Source organism: Triticum dicoccoides, chromosome 6B, assembly GCF_002162155.2.
Source record: "Triticum dicoccoides isolate Atlit2015 ecotype Zavitan chromosome 6B, WEW_v2.0, whole genome shotgun sequence".
NCBI lineage: Eukaryota > Viridiplantae > Streptophyta > Magnoliopsida > Poales > Poaceae > Triticum > Triticum dicoccoides.
The window spans coordinates 148,920,283-148,936,900 of record NC_041391.1 but is presented as its reverse complement, the minus strand read 5'-3'; the positions used below and the strand labels follow the sequence as shown (position 1 = coordinate 148,936,900).

General features: G+C 43.2%; 1 protein-coding gene across 1 annotated transcript; it reads right to left on the bottom strand.

Moving 5' to 3' along the window:
• Nucleotides 1-3,483: 3,483 nt before the first annotated feature.
• Nucleotides 3,484-4,257, bottom strand: LOC119325337 (dirigent protein 1-like). The gene has a single exon (XM_037599085.1). The coding sequence runs from the start codon at nt 4,230-4,232 to the stop codon at nt 3,618-3,620; it is 615 nt and encodes a 204-aa protein (XP_037454982.1). The 5' UTR covers nt 4,233-4,257; the 3' UTR covers nt 3,484-3,617.
• Between the last annotated feature and the right edge of the window lie 12,361 nt (nt 4,258-16,618).

The window sequence follows — 16,618 nt, the reverse complement described above, 5'->3', positions numbered from 1 at the left end:
TATGTAGTCTATTAAAGATCGATGCTAACGAGCATCAAGATTGATGAGGCGCCTCATCATCTATGGGAGCACCCGTCTCTCACTAAAGAATAATCTATCTTAACAAGCTAAAGAAAGGCGCTAAACTTGGGGTTCTTTCTTTGGTAGGTTGGCATAATTCACCCTCCTATCCACCCAACAATTGGTTGGTTCTCCCTTGTTATTGGAGCGGACAATGGTGTTGCACCTAGGTCGTATGGTGTGAAACCTTCACTCTCCCAATTTTTGCATATGCACACATGCATTTAGAAAAGTCTAAGCATGGCATTAGCAAAGACTTTCAATGTTTGAATTTTTAATATGTTTATCTCTCATACTGGTAATCCAACTGATGATCTGTTTTCACCATTGGCATTGTTGAGATGAGATATTTGAAATAAGATCCCATATTGTTATGTTTGGGCAACTTTTTCATCTATTTTACCATACTACTCCAGTAAATGTGTAGGTGCAACACACGTTAATATTAGAAAGAGGAATAAATTCACGTTTATATTAGGTAGGATATTAATTGTGTGTTAATTGCATATTTATATCACGAATGAATCCATGTTTATATTAGGTGATTGCATATTTATATCAGGAATGAATCCATGTTTATATTAGGTGATTAGCACAGAGATTGATATTTGCTATGATATTAATTTCATGTTAAACATATTTTGCGCTCACCATTGAAGTAATCGTTGGATTGGCATGGTTTAATGGTCAAGATTAATTGGATCAGCCCCTTGTATTTTTTTATATTGGTATAGATATAGATTATTGTATTTACTTGTCAAGTTATTGACTATTACTTCCTCCGTTCCTAAATATAAGACATTTTACAGATTTTAATATGGACTACATACAAAGCAAAATGAGTGAATCTACACTCTAAAATATGTCTATATACATCCATATATAGTCCATATTAAAATGTTTAAAAGGGCTTATATTTAGAAACAGAGGAGTGCTAGTCAAAAAAGTTATTAAGTACTTATTTGCTACATTATATTAACTTTGTTGCCAGGTTAGTGAACATCAATGTACACAAATGTAAGACTAACGTCATGATACATGTACGTGTTGATACCACTTCTTACTTGTTTTTAACACTTGAATACCGCCTCTCTAGTTTTGTATACTCGTAACTATCACAACTACAATGACATCGCCTAAAAGCTAGTGGCAACATTTTTTTTCTCATCAAATATATGAATTTTTTTCATGCCCACACCAAGATGAACTCATGACAAAAAAAAAGCCGGTTATCAAATTAACGACTTGTGAGATAAATCACCCCAAAAAAAACCAGATTTGACAATTAAGGTGATGATGTCAACATGGGATGGAAGATTTTGTATGCATGTACTCTTCCTATTCATGGAAAAGGTCCATTTTACTCGCAAGCGATGGCAGGAACGGGTGAAAATGGATGAAAGTTTGGGGAACATAAACTTACAAACAAAATTGAACATTTTTTTTAACCTTTAAGATTTTATTTTTCAGAATTTAAATTTCAAAGCTTTAAGAAATGGAACAGGGGAGAGTTGGGAGAGAGAAAATAACTCCCATCCCAATCGACAGCAGCACGTGCAGTTTGCATACAAAGCGACTGCATAGACTCCTCTTCATACGGAAGAAGCCAACCGAGCGAAGTCTCTTTTAAACCTTGAATTTGTAGAGGTTGTTTATATTTTTTTATTTTCGCTTGCTATTTAACGACCATGTGCATTTGAGTTATTTTTTCCTGCTAACTTTTTCAGTGGTCATGAATCATCCTACCGCTACTCTTTATTTTTTTCCTCCTGATTTGCATCATTGTTGCAACTTATGATTTATTCCGGTGCTTCATCATGGTGATTATATAAAGAGATCTCTTATATAAATGTACCATTACAATCCTTTTATTCTAGGATATATAACCATTACAGGTCACTGATTGTTTCTGCACGAACTAGTCTCCCCCTCACTGCTCAATGTCGTTCTAGCACATGAAAAATTAAACAGGTAATCTCCATCTTCAAGCATGGATCCTTCCGATCGATCCACGGCGTAGAAAACCTGCAGGCTTACATTATTTTTCGCAGCAGCAAAAGCCACTACCATCTGGTGCGCAGTGGCTCTTATCCTCATCAAAACTTCGGACTCCGCAGTAAACCTTGCAGACATAGTTGCCCCAGGGTTCTATGGACCACTTGGGCTTGCAGGCTTTCTGGGCTACGCACAACTTCTGCGAACCATCTGCTGTACCTATGAACAATGAAGCGGGTGAGCACGCAACGGACGATCACCAGGTGGTGATTCCTTTTGCACATCAAAAATTGTGTGCATCAAAGGGAGAATGGATACGGCCGAGAGAAACTACGAAGCGTACGTACCCGCTGCATGACAGGACGAGAGGGTGGCAGACATGAGCAGGAGAGCCACCAAACACAAGGCCCGGCGAGTGTTGCTTCCGAGAGGAGGCATGGTGAGAAGAAGCTAAGCTATTCCTTTTCCTCTGGTGTCAACGTCGGGGTTCAAGTTTCAGGGCATGTCCTGGAGTTTATGTAGAGAGAGGGATACGTCGATCGGGGAATTATTCATTCCCTGGCAACTCCCTGCATCAATGCCCCATTCTGGCCGGAAGCCGATCATCCCTTTCCTTTCCGGCGAGATCCTAATTTCGCTGGGTTTCTGTCCAGGTACGAGCTCCCCATTCCCGACATGGGGGTGATCACGGTCACCACGCCTGCGATCTACTACTTATTACTTCCCAGACATAGCCGAAACCTTTTCTTCCGCGTCTTCCACAGATGGAATCTTGCTTCTTGAGTCCGTAATCATGGCCGGCACAGGATTACCTTCCCTTTCTGCCTCATTTCCGCACATGGAAGCTTCTTTTTCTCATCCTCGGTCATGGCCGACGCAGAGTTGCCTTCTCCCACATGCTCTTCTTCAGATCCGTCACTACCAGCACCAGGACAACATCGCCGGGTCGCACCATGCGGTGCTGGTTGAGCGTGGTGTTTCTATGCTCTCTAGCTACACCTTCTGTCTGGATCATCCTGCTTTGCGTCAAGATCCGTGCTATTTTTATTTAGAAAGTTTCTCCCTCGCAAACAAGAGAATATTTGACCTCCAACTTTGCAGGCCAACGCCACACAAGTACCAGTCAGTGTATAAAATGTATTCAGCTTTTGTATGCAACATAAATTTGTCAAATTAGAAATTTAAAATATTTTTTATCATTCTATATACTTCTATTATGCCCAAAAAAATCCAAAAGAAAAACTGCACATGGTAGTACTTCTGTGATGTTGACCTGCAAAGTTTCAGATTTCAATGTTTTTTGGCCGGCTTAGAATAATTAGCTGCTCCTTTGTCGATTTGTTTAGTGTTTTTGAGATAGCTAACCGATTATTTCAAGCGGTTCTTTTGTCGATTTTATGAGCATGAATCAAGGAAATAGAAACCACTTTCTTTACTCTGTTTTTCTTTATTTTAAACAATAAAATCGGATAAAAAATTCGAAACAATATGCGTGTGAATCACGAACACAAAGAATACTCAAACATTGCACTTATTCGAACCCAGCTTAATTTTGGCCCTGACTAAATATTCAAAACGCCGACCTCACGCTGCCCGTCGCCCGGAGCAGCAACAGCGGCCGGCACGGTCGCGTAGACGTCCAGCTGCAGCACCATGTGGTCGCGCGACTCCATCCTGGCCGTCCGCCACAGGACGTGCCCCGTCGCCTTCCGGAACGCGCCCGTGCCGCCGGCGACCGCGAGCTCCCTGACCGCCGCGGAGATGTCGTCCCGGCCCACCACGGCGATGGTGCTGCCGTTGTATGGACCGCCCGTGAGCGCCACGGTCATGGACACCATCAGCACGGGCTCCTTGAGTCCCGCCAGCATGTACGACCCCTGCGCGCGACCGACGGCCCGCGATGCCGCGCTGGGGCCTTCCGTCAGCGCGTCGTCGATCACCGTCGTGTCGCCGAAGTGGGCGCCCGGCATGAACGGGTGCGCGGGGCCGGGCCCCTTCACGAGCTGCACCGCCGTCTGTCCCGGGCCGCCGGTGATGTCGTGCATGTAGAAGCGCAGGTGGATCTGCCGGCTCCGCGCGGCAGCCGTCGCGGTCGCCATGGCGAGGGTCAAAGCGACGAGGAAGAGGACGCGAGGCATCGATGCGATCGTGGTGAAGGTAATTGTAGAATGTATCATGTGGAACGATGAATGAACTACTTATGGCTCATGGTAAATATATAGTCGACGATGGTCGCCATGGGCGGGAGCTCGGCCAACTAACTATTCCTGTTCTACATGGTACAGGGTGACCATTTGTGTTGCCATGCGCAGCAGTCTACCATACTTGCGTTACGCAAAGCCAGGCCGCCATGCGTACAAGACATGTATGACCAGGGGCGCTCTCTGAATCTCCTGCCAGGTTGCTGCTAAGCTACTCAAAGCCCACAATCGAGCAACCAAGTTTGTGAGAAGGCTTTCATCTCACTTTTCCCTTCTGTCTGTTGCTTTCACGTTTTCATCCCAGGCGAATTCCTCCCGCACTTATTTTGTATAGACTTGTCAATTTTACAGAAGGTTTTTCGGCGAAAAGATGTTGGGGAAGTTTAACTTATGTAATCTAGCTCGTGAAATCACCTAAAACAATAAGCTCCCAGGAAATCCTGAAATCACTAATTGAAAAATACTCTTTGCAAAGATCACTCTCACCTTCTCAGATTATGACAAGTGGCGCATAGCATGTACGCCACTTGTCGCAACTTGGAAGTTTTTCCTTTTCCGTAGATCCGTTTATTTAAAACATCTTATCTCTTAAACCCTGCGTCCAAATCTTGAACTGTTTTCACCGTTGGATTTCTTGCGTCAAGATCTTCAAAATTAGATCTCATGTTGATAAGTTTGATGAACTTTTTTTTCATGAAAAAAATCGGACGAAAAAACCAAACCGAGAGCATAGTTTTTTTCCTTTCCGAAAGAGCCACGGCCATGCCTCCCACGAAAGCACAACAGTGCCTCTCGCGGAAGCAAAACCGTCCCTTTCATGAAATATTTTCTTTTAGAAAATGTGTTTTTTTTTCTTTTTCAAGAGGCATGGTCGTTCCTCTCGCGAAAGGAAAACCGTGCCTCTTGCGGAGGCAAAATCGTGCCTCTCATGAAAGAAAAAAAACAAAAAACACGTTTATTTTTCGTTTCTGAGAGGCATGCCTGTGCCTCTAGCGAAAGAAAAACAAACAGAAAAGAACTTTTTTTTCGTTTCCGAGAGGCACGGCCATGCCTCTCGTTAAAGCAAAACCGTGCCTCTCGTGAAAGAAAAAAAAACATAAAACACATTTTTTCCCGTTTTCGTGTGCCTCTAGCAAAAGCAAAACTGTAACTTTCGCGAAAGAAAAAACGCGTTTTTTCGCGCAAATTTCTTTTTTCAAATATTTTTGTCCAAAAGCTAAGGAAGACCGGTTGAAAACCGAAAAGTAAAAAAGAAAACGTTTATGAAGCCGAAAACGCATGCGAAAAATTAAAAAAAAGTCCGAAAAAACACCCAGAATGTGACACGTGGCGGTGATCGTTGCGAGGCTACCGAAGGAGCGCTCGTTAACTAGTTGCTCCAAGGAAATCCTGTGTTGAGGTGCATCGAGAGTTTGGACAGGCATGATGGGCCTTTTGTAAGTTGGTGTTTTGCTTTATTTGGGCCTAGCATTGTCCCTGCGAGAAAAACCAACGCGGTGTCTCCAAACTCGAGAGCTCCTGTTCGGCGCCAGTTGTGCCCAAATAGCTCCCTGGCGCACACTACAGCGCCCTGTTGGGCCGGCCCATGGAGGTACTGTGCAGCGAAGCTGCAGCACAAAAAGCAAGATAAATTTCGCCTTAATCAGGATTTTAACTCGCGTTACTCAATGTGTAACCCAGTTTCGATAACCACTAGAGCAAGTGGCCGCTTTTGACTGATATAAAGCACCAACCATACACGACGAAGTGTGGTCACGCTATTTATTGCACAATACCACTATTATATCACTTAAAATTTTGAAAAAAAATCATGAATTTGAAAAAATTCATCATTTTTTAAGAAAAGTTCACAAACTTTTAAAAAGGATTCATCAATTTTGAAAAAGTTCAACACTTTTGAGAAAAGTTCATCCAATTTGAAAAAAAAGTTCATCAATTTTAAAAAAAGTTCACCGAGTTTGAAAAAAGTTCATCAATTTTGGAAAAAGGTCATATTGAGTTTAAAAAAGTTTATCAAACTTGAAAAAAGTTCATCGAATTTGAAGAAAAGATCATCAATTTTTAAAAAAGTTCACCAAGTTTGAAAAAAGTTCATCAAGTTTGAAAAAAGTTCATAAATTTTGAAAAAACTTCAGATCAAGTTTTATAAGAAGTTCATCAAATTTGAAGAAAAGTTCATCAAACTTGAAAAAAGTTCATTGTATTTGAAGAAAAGTTCATCAATTCTGAAAGTCGAATTTGATAAGAATCTCATCGATTTTTAAGGAAAAAAATTACGAATTTTAATAAAAACATCAAACCAGGAAGAAGAAAAAAGAAAAAGGAAAGAAAAAAAAACGTAGAACGAAGAATAGAAGAAAAAGATGAAAGCAGTCAGCTGGGAATTGGTGGCGGTATGGTTAGTGCGATTACAATATAGCAGGAGCTCGCGGGATCGAGTCTCACCTCGCCGCCTCCCTTTTTTGTGCGTTCAGGAAAACAGAAAAAGCAGAAAAAAAGAAAGCGAGATGGGCCGGCCCAGCGCGGAGGGGTATGCGCCCGTTTGCTGAAACGCCTGTAACGGGCACTAAAGGCGTCTAATATGTTTGCCTCCAAACTCAACACGTCTCCCGTTGACTTTTCGAGAGAGAGAAGAGAGTCGAATATAAAGTCACATAGTCTAGCTCGACATGCCCTTCAGAATGTAATCGACCGTTAAGCGCACCTCCAATTGCTGTTGGAATGTCGACTATGTTGGTTCTAAGAAATAATACATACTATTTCTTACTCCTTTTGTTAGAAACACCTAGCATAGCATAGATGCACATGCACACTCGCCATCTTCACATTCGTGTCCCATCTCATAACATGCCAACTAGTCCAAACCTGGCAACATGCGATCTACTTTCTGAGTTCTCGGCGAGATGAACTCATCAACGTAAAGCGGATCGCTAACTGGATAACGTGCAAGTGATGTCCCTCTCTCTCGGCATAAAGATTTTGCATGCAAGTGCTCTCTCCCCACAAACTTTTTCTGCGTGTTAACGGCCTACCGGCAAGAAATCCACCATCCGTTGTGCGCGTCAAGATGCGTGTGGCTGGAACCATTTTGTTCTCATTTTATGCTATACAGTACGTATACAACACCTAATACAACTAGTGGTCCTCATAATTTGTCATTGGCACGCATGCATGGCAGGAATGTACTCCCTCCGTTCCAAAATAAGTGTCTTGAGTTTAGTACAAATTTGTACTAAATGTAGTATAAAGTTGAGACACTTATTTTGGGACGGAGGGAGTAACAATTTGCTCTCTCTCTCTCTCTAATCTAACATTTTATTTTATCTTTATTAAACTAAATTGTCCATATCTGTAAATCGTAAGTTCCTATTTGATTTTATGTGTGTGTGTGTGTGTGTGTGTGTGTGTGTGTGTGTGTGTGTGTGTGTGTGTGTGTGTGTGTGTGTGTGTGAGCTCCTAGCGCCAAAGCCTTTAAAATAAGACCAATCTTGGATACATTTCAAACACGTTTAAATTTCAATGTCCCTATTTAACTAGAAAAAAATGAAAAAGGAACTATTTCAATAGATATATGTTAAGACAACCTATTTTGCTAGAAACATATTTAACCCAAATATGAAATTGAAATGTCAACTTTTTGAAATTTATTATTTTGAAATTTGTAACAAATTATTTCAAAAGAGTGCAAAATGTTATCTAAAAAATGTGAAATTTAAACAGATATGATTTTTGTGAAATGGGCCTGTGAAATGTGAAATGTAGGTTCTGAATTTTGAAATAGTAACCATAAAAAGTGAAATTAGAATGTACCAATGTGAAACTGATTATTCAAAAGAGTCAAATATGTTATTTAGAAAACATGTAATTGAAATAGATGTGAGTTTTGTGAAATAGGCCATTGAATGTAAAATGTAGGTTCTAAATTTTAAAATTATAACCATAAAAATTGAAATTATAATGTATCAATGTGAAACTGATTATTTCAAAAGACTGAAATATGTTATTTCAAAATTATATAATTGAATAGATGTGATTTTTGTTAAACAAGCCAGTGAAAAATGACATGTAGGTTCTGAATTATGAAAGAGTAACTACAGAAAGTGAAATTCCAGTGTATCATTGTGAAACTGATTATTTTGACATGTGTAATTGTTTATTTCAAACATGTGAAATATGTTATTTGAAAGGTATGTAATTGACATAGATGTTTTTTTGTGAAACAAGCCGGTGGAAAGTGAAAGGTAGGTTCTAAATTTTTAAATAGTAACCATCGAAAGTGAAATTGTAATGTATCATTGTAAAACTGATTATTTCAAAATGTGGAATATATATTCAAAGTTAAACATGGTAGAAAAATACCCAAGATTGATATCATATTAAAGGTTTTGGTGCAACAAGTTCAAATGTAAAAAAGTTCCAAAAACGAATATATGGTTAAAAAGACAAGGTGAAAGAAATGGTTGGATTTATTGTGCGAGGGAATAGAGAGACTGGTTCTGCCACATTAGTGTCATGCATGCATGTGAAGTATAGGGCATGTTTGGTTGCCTGGGTAGCTCCACCCTACATTGCATGGAGGATCTTGGCTGAGCCTAGCCTGGTTGAGCTGATGCAAAATTGAACTGAGATGTGTGTTTGGTGGACTGTAAGATATATGTGCATGAGAGATGTTGTACACAGCAGATGTTGTTTGGTAGACTGCATTAGAAATTCTGAAATAAAAATCAATTTCAATTTTATTTATCATAGAATTCTCAAACAACTATAACAAATCTGAACCATGCATTAACCCGTTGTTCCGGTCTCAATTTGCAAAGTAGACACAAGACATGCGTTTAACTAAACATTCTTTTGTCAGTCACCATTCAGAGCAAAAACAAGATGAAGACTAGGAGACTAGGAATGCCAGATACAAGATCTGGAACAAGTATGTAAAGCACACACACCATCCATGAGCAAATCACAAGACCCTGCGAGAAAATTTTGCACGAACATGGGAGACGTTGGGCGGCTCCAGGTGCTGTTTAGATTGGACGATGCATAGACGACCTGGCACCTCCTGGGCCTCTGGCTACCATCCACCCCACTCTGATAGATGGGGTGTAGATCTGATACAGCAAGGGGCGTTTGGAATGTGGCGTTGGCGGCGGCCTCTGGCTAGTACCCATTCTGCTGATGTGGATGGGGGTGTGGATTTGGCAGAGCAACGACCGCTGGGAAGGAAGAGTTGGCGACGGAGGACATCGACAGGGATTCGATCATCTCCGTCGCGGATTTGAGGACGGCGACAAACGGTGAGGTGAGAGCTCGAGCGGGGAATGAGAAGAAAATGAGGGGAAAGAGGTGAGGGGACGTGCTGACCCCCATGACTGCGAGAGAATTGCTACCCCACGCCAGCATTGCGGGTGCATGCGATTTGCATCAATTGGGCCTACATGAGGGAAACGCCCGATTCCTGCGTTCCCGCGAGCCTGTGTGAGAGGCCTCCTTTTGCATCGGTCGGGCCAGGCTGAGGATGCCACGCGAGGAACCAAACAGGTTGGATATTGCATGCTCGGTGTGAGCCAGGTGCAAGCCAACCAACCAAACACGCCCATAGGCATCACGTCTGAGACAAGTAGACCTACTCCTTCCTGCATCTACTACTATTATTCCACACATCGACCGCTATCCAGCATGGATCTAGTGTATTAAGTTCATAAAGAACGGAGTAATGCCTTAGGTAAGATGACATGATGTAGACAAAGTACATCCAATCAATATGACTAAACCCCATCATTTTATCCTTAGATACAGATACGTGTCATGTCCCCTTCTGTCACTGGGATTGAGCACCGCAAAATCGAATCTATCACAAAGCACCTCTTCCATTGCAAGATAGATCAATCTAGTTGGCCAAACCAAACTGATAGATCTGAGAGAAATACACAGCTATAATAATCATGCATAAATGAGTTCAGAAAAGACTCAAATAATATTCATAGATAATCTGATCATAAACCCACAATTCATCGGATCCCAACAAACACACCGCAAAACAGAATTACATCGAATAGATCTCCAAGAACGTCAAGGAGAACATTGAATTGAAGATCAAAGAGAGAGAAGAAGCCATCTAGCTATTTTCTATGGACCCGTAGGTCTGCGGTAAGCTACTCACACATCATCGGAGGGGCAGCAAGGTTGACGTAGAAGCCCTTCGCGATTGATTCCCCCTCAGTAGAGTGCCGAAAAAGGCCTTTGGATGGTATCTCCTGAGAATAGGAACTTGCGGCGCCGAAAAAAGTATTTTGGGTGTCTCTATGTTGGTTTCCCGATTTTAGAGAATTTATAGAGTCAGAATTAGCTCAAACGAAGGAACGAGGGGTCCATGAGGCACCAGGGCGCGCCGACCCCCCTGCGAGCGCCCTGGTGGCTCGTGGCCCACTCCTTCACCTTCTAGTCTCCTCCCGAAGCTTCTAGTGTCCCTTATGTCCAGAAAAAAGCATCAAAAAGTTTCGTGGCATTTGGACTTTGTTTGGTAGTAATTTCCTGGAAAACCAAAAACAAGCAAGAACATCAACTGGCACTTGGCACTAAGTTAATAGGCTAGTCTCAAAAAATGATATATAATTGCATAATAAACATCTAAGATTGATACTATAATAGCATGGAACAATAAAAAATTATAGATACGTTGGAGACGTATCAAGTACACGGGTATGGGCACCACCCTTGGCTTGTGCCAAGCTTGGGGGAGGTGCCCCGGTATCGTATCACCATCACTTTTATCATATTTATCTATCTTAGTTCGGTCTCTAGTTATTTCGTGATTTAGAAGAATAAAGGTTTAGTATGATCTAGTTTTGAGTGCTAGTTTCCTGATCTATCTATCTATGTAATCGAGTTCGAGAGTTATATAATAAAGGGTAGTTTGAGTTTGCTTCTTTACTTTTATGTTCCAATCTTAGAAATAAAAATAATGAAAAGATCATATACCAATCCCATGGAAGGTAATGACTTCACATAAAGAAAAGTATGCTTGATAAAATTTTAGGAAGTTGACAAATATAGTATTGGTCAATGATGCAATTCATGAAAGATTAGTAAAGCAAGAGATGATTCGCATATAAATATACTATCTTGGACATCTTTTATGGTTGTGAGCCCCCATTAAGTATTTTATGTCAAATAGTTAATGTTGGACAAGGAAGACAACGTAATGAGTTATATTTTCTTGTATTCACACAAAATTTATATTGTTATGGATCCTCCAACATGTGGTGCTTGCTCAATATATTTTTCTAGGCAAATATCTGCTCTGAATAGAGATACTACTTGTTCATCCAACACCCTTGAACCCAGTTTCATGCCATGAGATTCCACTATATCTACCTATGGATTGAATAAGATCCTGTTGGGGAACGTTGCATAAAATAAAAAATTTCCTACGTTCACCAAGATCCATCTATGAGTTCATCTAGAAACGAGAGAGAGAGAGAGATGCATCTACATACCCTTGTAGATCGCGTGCGGAAGCGTTCAAGAGAACGGGGTTGAGGTAATCATTCTCGTCGTGATCCTATCACCGGAGATCCTAGCGCCGAACGGATGTCACCTCCGCGTTCAACACACGTACGGTCAGCGTGACGTCTCCTACGTCTTGATCCAGCAAGGGGGAAGGAGAGGTTGATGAAGATCCAGCAGCACGACGGTGTGGTGGTGGATGCAGCAGGACTCCGGCAGGGCTTCGCCAAGCAGCTGCGGGAGGAGGAAGAGGTGTAGCAGGGGGAGGGAGGCACCAAGACTCAGGGTGCGGATGCCCTCCTCCCCCCCTCCTTTATATAGGCCCCCTGGGGGGGGCGCCGGCCCTAGAGATGGGAATCTCCCAAGGGGGCGGCAGCCAGGGGGGGTGGAGTGCCCCCCAATGCAAGTGGTGCGCCCCCCACCCTAGGGTTTCCAACCCTAGGTGCAGGGGGGCCCAAGGGGGGGCGCACCAGCCCACTAGGGGCTGGTTCCCCTCCCACTTCAGCCCACGGGGCCCTCCGGGGTAGGTGGCCCCACCCGGTGGACCCCCGGGACCCTTCCGGTGGTCCCGGTACAATACCGGGTGACCCCGAAACTTTCCCGATGGCCGAAACAGCACTTCCTATATATAATTCTTTACCTCCGGACCATTCTGGAACTCCTCGTGACGTCCGAGATCTCATCCGGGACTCCGAACAACATTCGGTTTGCTGCATACTCATATTCATACAACCCTAGCGTCACCGAACCTTAAGTGTGTAGACCCTACGGGTTCGGGAGACATGCAGACATGACCGAGACGGCTCTCCGGTCAATAACCAACAGCGGGATCTGGATACCCATGTTGGCTCCCACATACTCCTCGATGATCTCATCGGATGAACCACGATGTCGAGGATTCAAGCAACCCCGCATACTATTCCCTTTGTCAGACGGTATGTTACTTGCCCGAGATTCGATCGTCGGTATCCCAATACCTCGTTCAATCTCGTTGCCGGCAAGTCACTTTACTCGTACCGTAATGCACGATCCCGTGACCAGACACTTGGTCACTTTGAGCTCATTATGATGATGCACTACCGAGTGGGCCCAGTGATACCTCTCCGTTATAAGGAGTGACAAATCCCAGTCTCAATCCGTGTCAACCCAACAGACACTTTTGGAGATACCTGTAGTGCACCTTTATAGTCACCCAGTTACGTTGTGACGTTTGGTACACCCAAAGCACTCCTACGGTATCCGGGAGTTACACGATCTCATGGTCTAAGGAAGAGATACTTGACATAGGAAAAGCTCTAGCAAAACGAACTACACGATCTTGTGCTATGCTTACGATTGGGTCTTGTCCATCACATCATTCTCCTAATGATGTGATCCCGTTATCAACGACATCCGATGTCCATAGTCAGGAAACCATGACTATCTGTTGATCAACGAGCTAGTCAACTAGATGCTCACTAGGGACATGTTGTGGTCTAAGTATTCACACGTGTATTACGATTTCCGGATAATACAATTATAGCATGAATAAAAGACAACTATCATGAACAAAGAAATATAATAATAATCCTTTTATTATTGCCTCTAGGGCATATTTCCAACAGATCCTTCAAGTAAGTTGTCATTAGTGCGTAAAGTAATAAAATTCCTCCTAAATATGTATGATCCTTTATTGTAAGGGAAAATAAGCTTTGTACGATCTTGTGATGGTGAAGAAATAAAAAGCGTAGACTGCATAATAAAGGTTGCTATCAGAAGGGGCAATATAAAGTGATGTTCCTTTACATTAAGAATATGCGCATCCAAAAAAGCGCATGATAACATCTTCTCCCCTCTGCGAAGGGCCTATCTTTTACTTTCCTGTATTTACTTTTATGCAAATAGTCAATAGTATCCTTCTCTATTCCTTTTTCATTTTCTCTCTTTGCAAGCATCATGTGGTGGGGAAAGGTCTAGGAACATATATCCAGTTGGATACGGGTGTGCTGGAAATATGCCCTAGAGGCAATAATAAAATGATTATTATTATATTTCCTCGTTCATGATAATTGTCTTTTATTCATGCTATAATTGTATTATCCGGAAATCGTAATACACGTGTGAATACATAGACCACAACATGTCCCTAGTGAGCCTCTAGTTGACTAGCTCGTTGTTTCCTGACTATGGACATTGGATGTCATTGATAACGGGATCACATCATTAGGAGAATGATGTGATGGACAAGACCCAATCCTAAGCATAGCACAAAGATCGTGTAGTTCGTTTGCTAGAGCTTTTCCAATGTCAAGTATCTTTTCCTTCGACCATGAGATCGTGCAACTCCCGGATACCGTACGAGTGCTTTGGGTGTACCAAACGTCACAACGTAACTGGGTGACTACAAAGGTGCACTACAGGTATCTCCGAAAGTGTCTGTTGGGTTGACATGGATCGAGACTGGGATTTGTCACTCCGTATGACGGAGAGGTATCTCTGGGCCCACTCGGTAATGCATCATCATAATGAGCTCAAAGTGACCAAGTGTCTGGTCACGAGATCATGCATTACGATACGAGTAAAGTGACTTGCCGGTAACGAGATTGAACGAGGTATTGGGATACCACGAACGAATCTCGGGCAAGTAACATACCGATTGACAAAGGGAATTGTATACGGGGTTGCTTAAATCCTCGACATCGTGGTTCATCCGATGAGATCATCGAGGAGCATGTGGGAGCCAACATGGGTATCCAAATCCCGCTGTTGGTTATTGACCGGAGAGCCATCTCGGTCATGTCTGCATGTCTCCCGAACCCGTAGGATCTACACACTTAAGGTTCGGTGACACTAGGGTTGTATGAATATGAGTATGCAGCAAACCGAAAGTTGTTCGGAGTCCCGGATGAGATCCCGGACGTCGTGAGGAGTTCTAGAAGGGTCCGGAGGTAAAGAATTATATATAGGAAGTGCTGTTTCGGCCATCGGGAAAGTTTTGGGGTCCATCGATATTGTACCGGGACCACCGGAAGGGTCCCGGGGGTCCACCGGGTGGGGCCACCTATCCCGGAGGGCCCCATGGGCTGAAGTGGGAGGGGAACCAGCCCCTAGTGGGCTGGTGCGCCCCCCCTTGCCCCCCTGCGCCTAGGGTTGGAAACCCTAGGGTGGGGAGGCGCACCACTTGCCTTGGGGGCACTCCACCCCCCTGGCCGCCGCCCCCTTGGGAGATCTGATCTCCAGGGCCGGCGCCCCCCCAGGGGGCCTATATAAAAGGAGGGGGGAGGGAGGGCAGACGCACCTGAAGTCTTGGCGCCTTCCTCTCCCCTGCTACACCTCATCCTCCTCCCGTAGTTGCTTGGTGAAGCCCTGCCCGAGCCCTGCTGCATCCACCATCATGCCATCGTGCTGCTGGATCTTCCTCAACCTCTCCTCCCCCCTTGCTGGATCAAGAAGGAGGAGACATCACACTGACCGTACGTGTGTTGAACGCGGAGGTGCCGTCCGTTCGGTGCTAGGATCTCCGGTGATTTGGATCACAACGAGAACGACTCCCTCAACCCCGTTCTCTTGAACGCTTCCGCATGCGATCTATAAGGGTATGTAGATGCATCTCTCTCTCTCGTTGCTAGATGAACTCATAGATTGATCTTGGTGAACATAGAAAATTTTTATTTTATGCAACATTCCCCAACAATGGTATCAGAGCTAGGTCTATGCGTAGTTCTCTATTGCACGAGTAGAACACAATTCTGTTGTGGGCGTAGATCTTGTTAACTTGCTTGCCATTACTAGTCTTATTTTGCTTCAATGGTATTGTGGGATGAAGCGGCCCGGACCGACCTTACACGTACGCTTACGTGAGACAGGTTCCACCGCTGACATGCACTAGTTGCATAAGGTGGCTAGCGGGTGTCTTTCTCTCTCACTTTAGTTGGAGCGGATTCGATGAAAAGGGTCCTTATGAAGGGTAAATAGAAGTTGACAAAATCACGTTGTGGTTATTCGTAGGTAAGAAAACGTTCTTGCTAGAACCCAATTGCAGCCACGTAAAAGATGCAACAACAATTAGAGGACGTCTAACTTGTTTTTGCAGCAATTGCTATGTGATGTGATATGGCCAAAAGTTGTGATGAATGATGAATGATATATTGTGATGTATGAGATCATGTTCTTGTAATAGGAATCACGACTTGCATGTCGATGAGTATGACAACCGGCAGGAGCCATAGGAGTTGTCTTAATTATTGTATGACCTGCGTGTCAATGATTTAACGCCATGTAATTACTTTACTTTATTGCTAAACCGTTAGCCATAGTAGTAGAAGTAATAGTTGGCGAGCAACTTCATGGAAACACGGTGATGGAGATCATGATGATGGAGATCATGGTGTCATGCCGGTGACGAAGATGATCATGGAGCCCCGAAGATGGAGATCAAAGGAGCTATATGATATTGGCCATATCATGTCACTACTATATAATTGCATGTGATGTTTATTATGTTTATGCATCTTGTTTACTTAGAACGACGATAGTAAATAAGATGATCCCTTATAATAATTTCAAGAAAGTGTTCCCCCTAACTGTGCACCATTGCTAAAGTTCGTCGTTTCGAAGCACCACGTGATGATCGGGTGTGATAGATCCTTACGTTCACATACAACGGGTGTAAGACAGTTTTACACATGCAAAAACACTTAGGGTTAACTTGACGAGCCTAGCATGTACAGACATGGCCACGGAACACAGAGATCGAAAGGTCGAACATGAGTCGTATGGAAGATACGATCAACATGGAGATGTTCACCGATGATGACTAGTCCGTCTCACGTGATGATCGGACACGGCCTAGTCGACTCGGATCGTGTAACACTTAG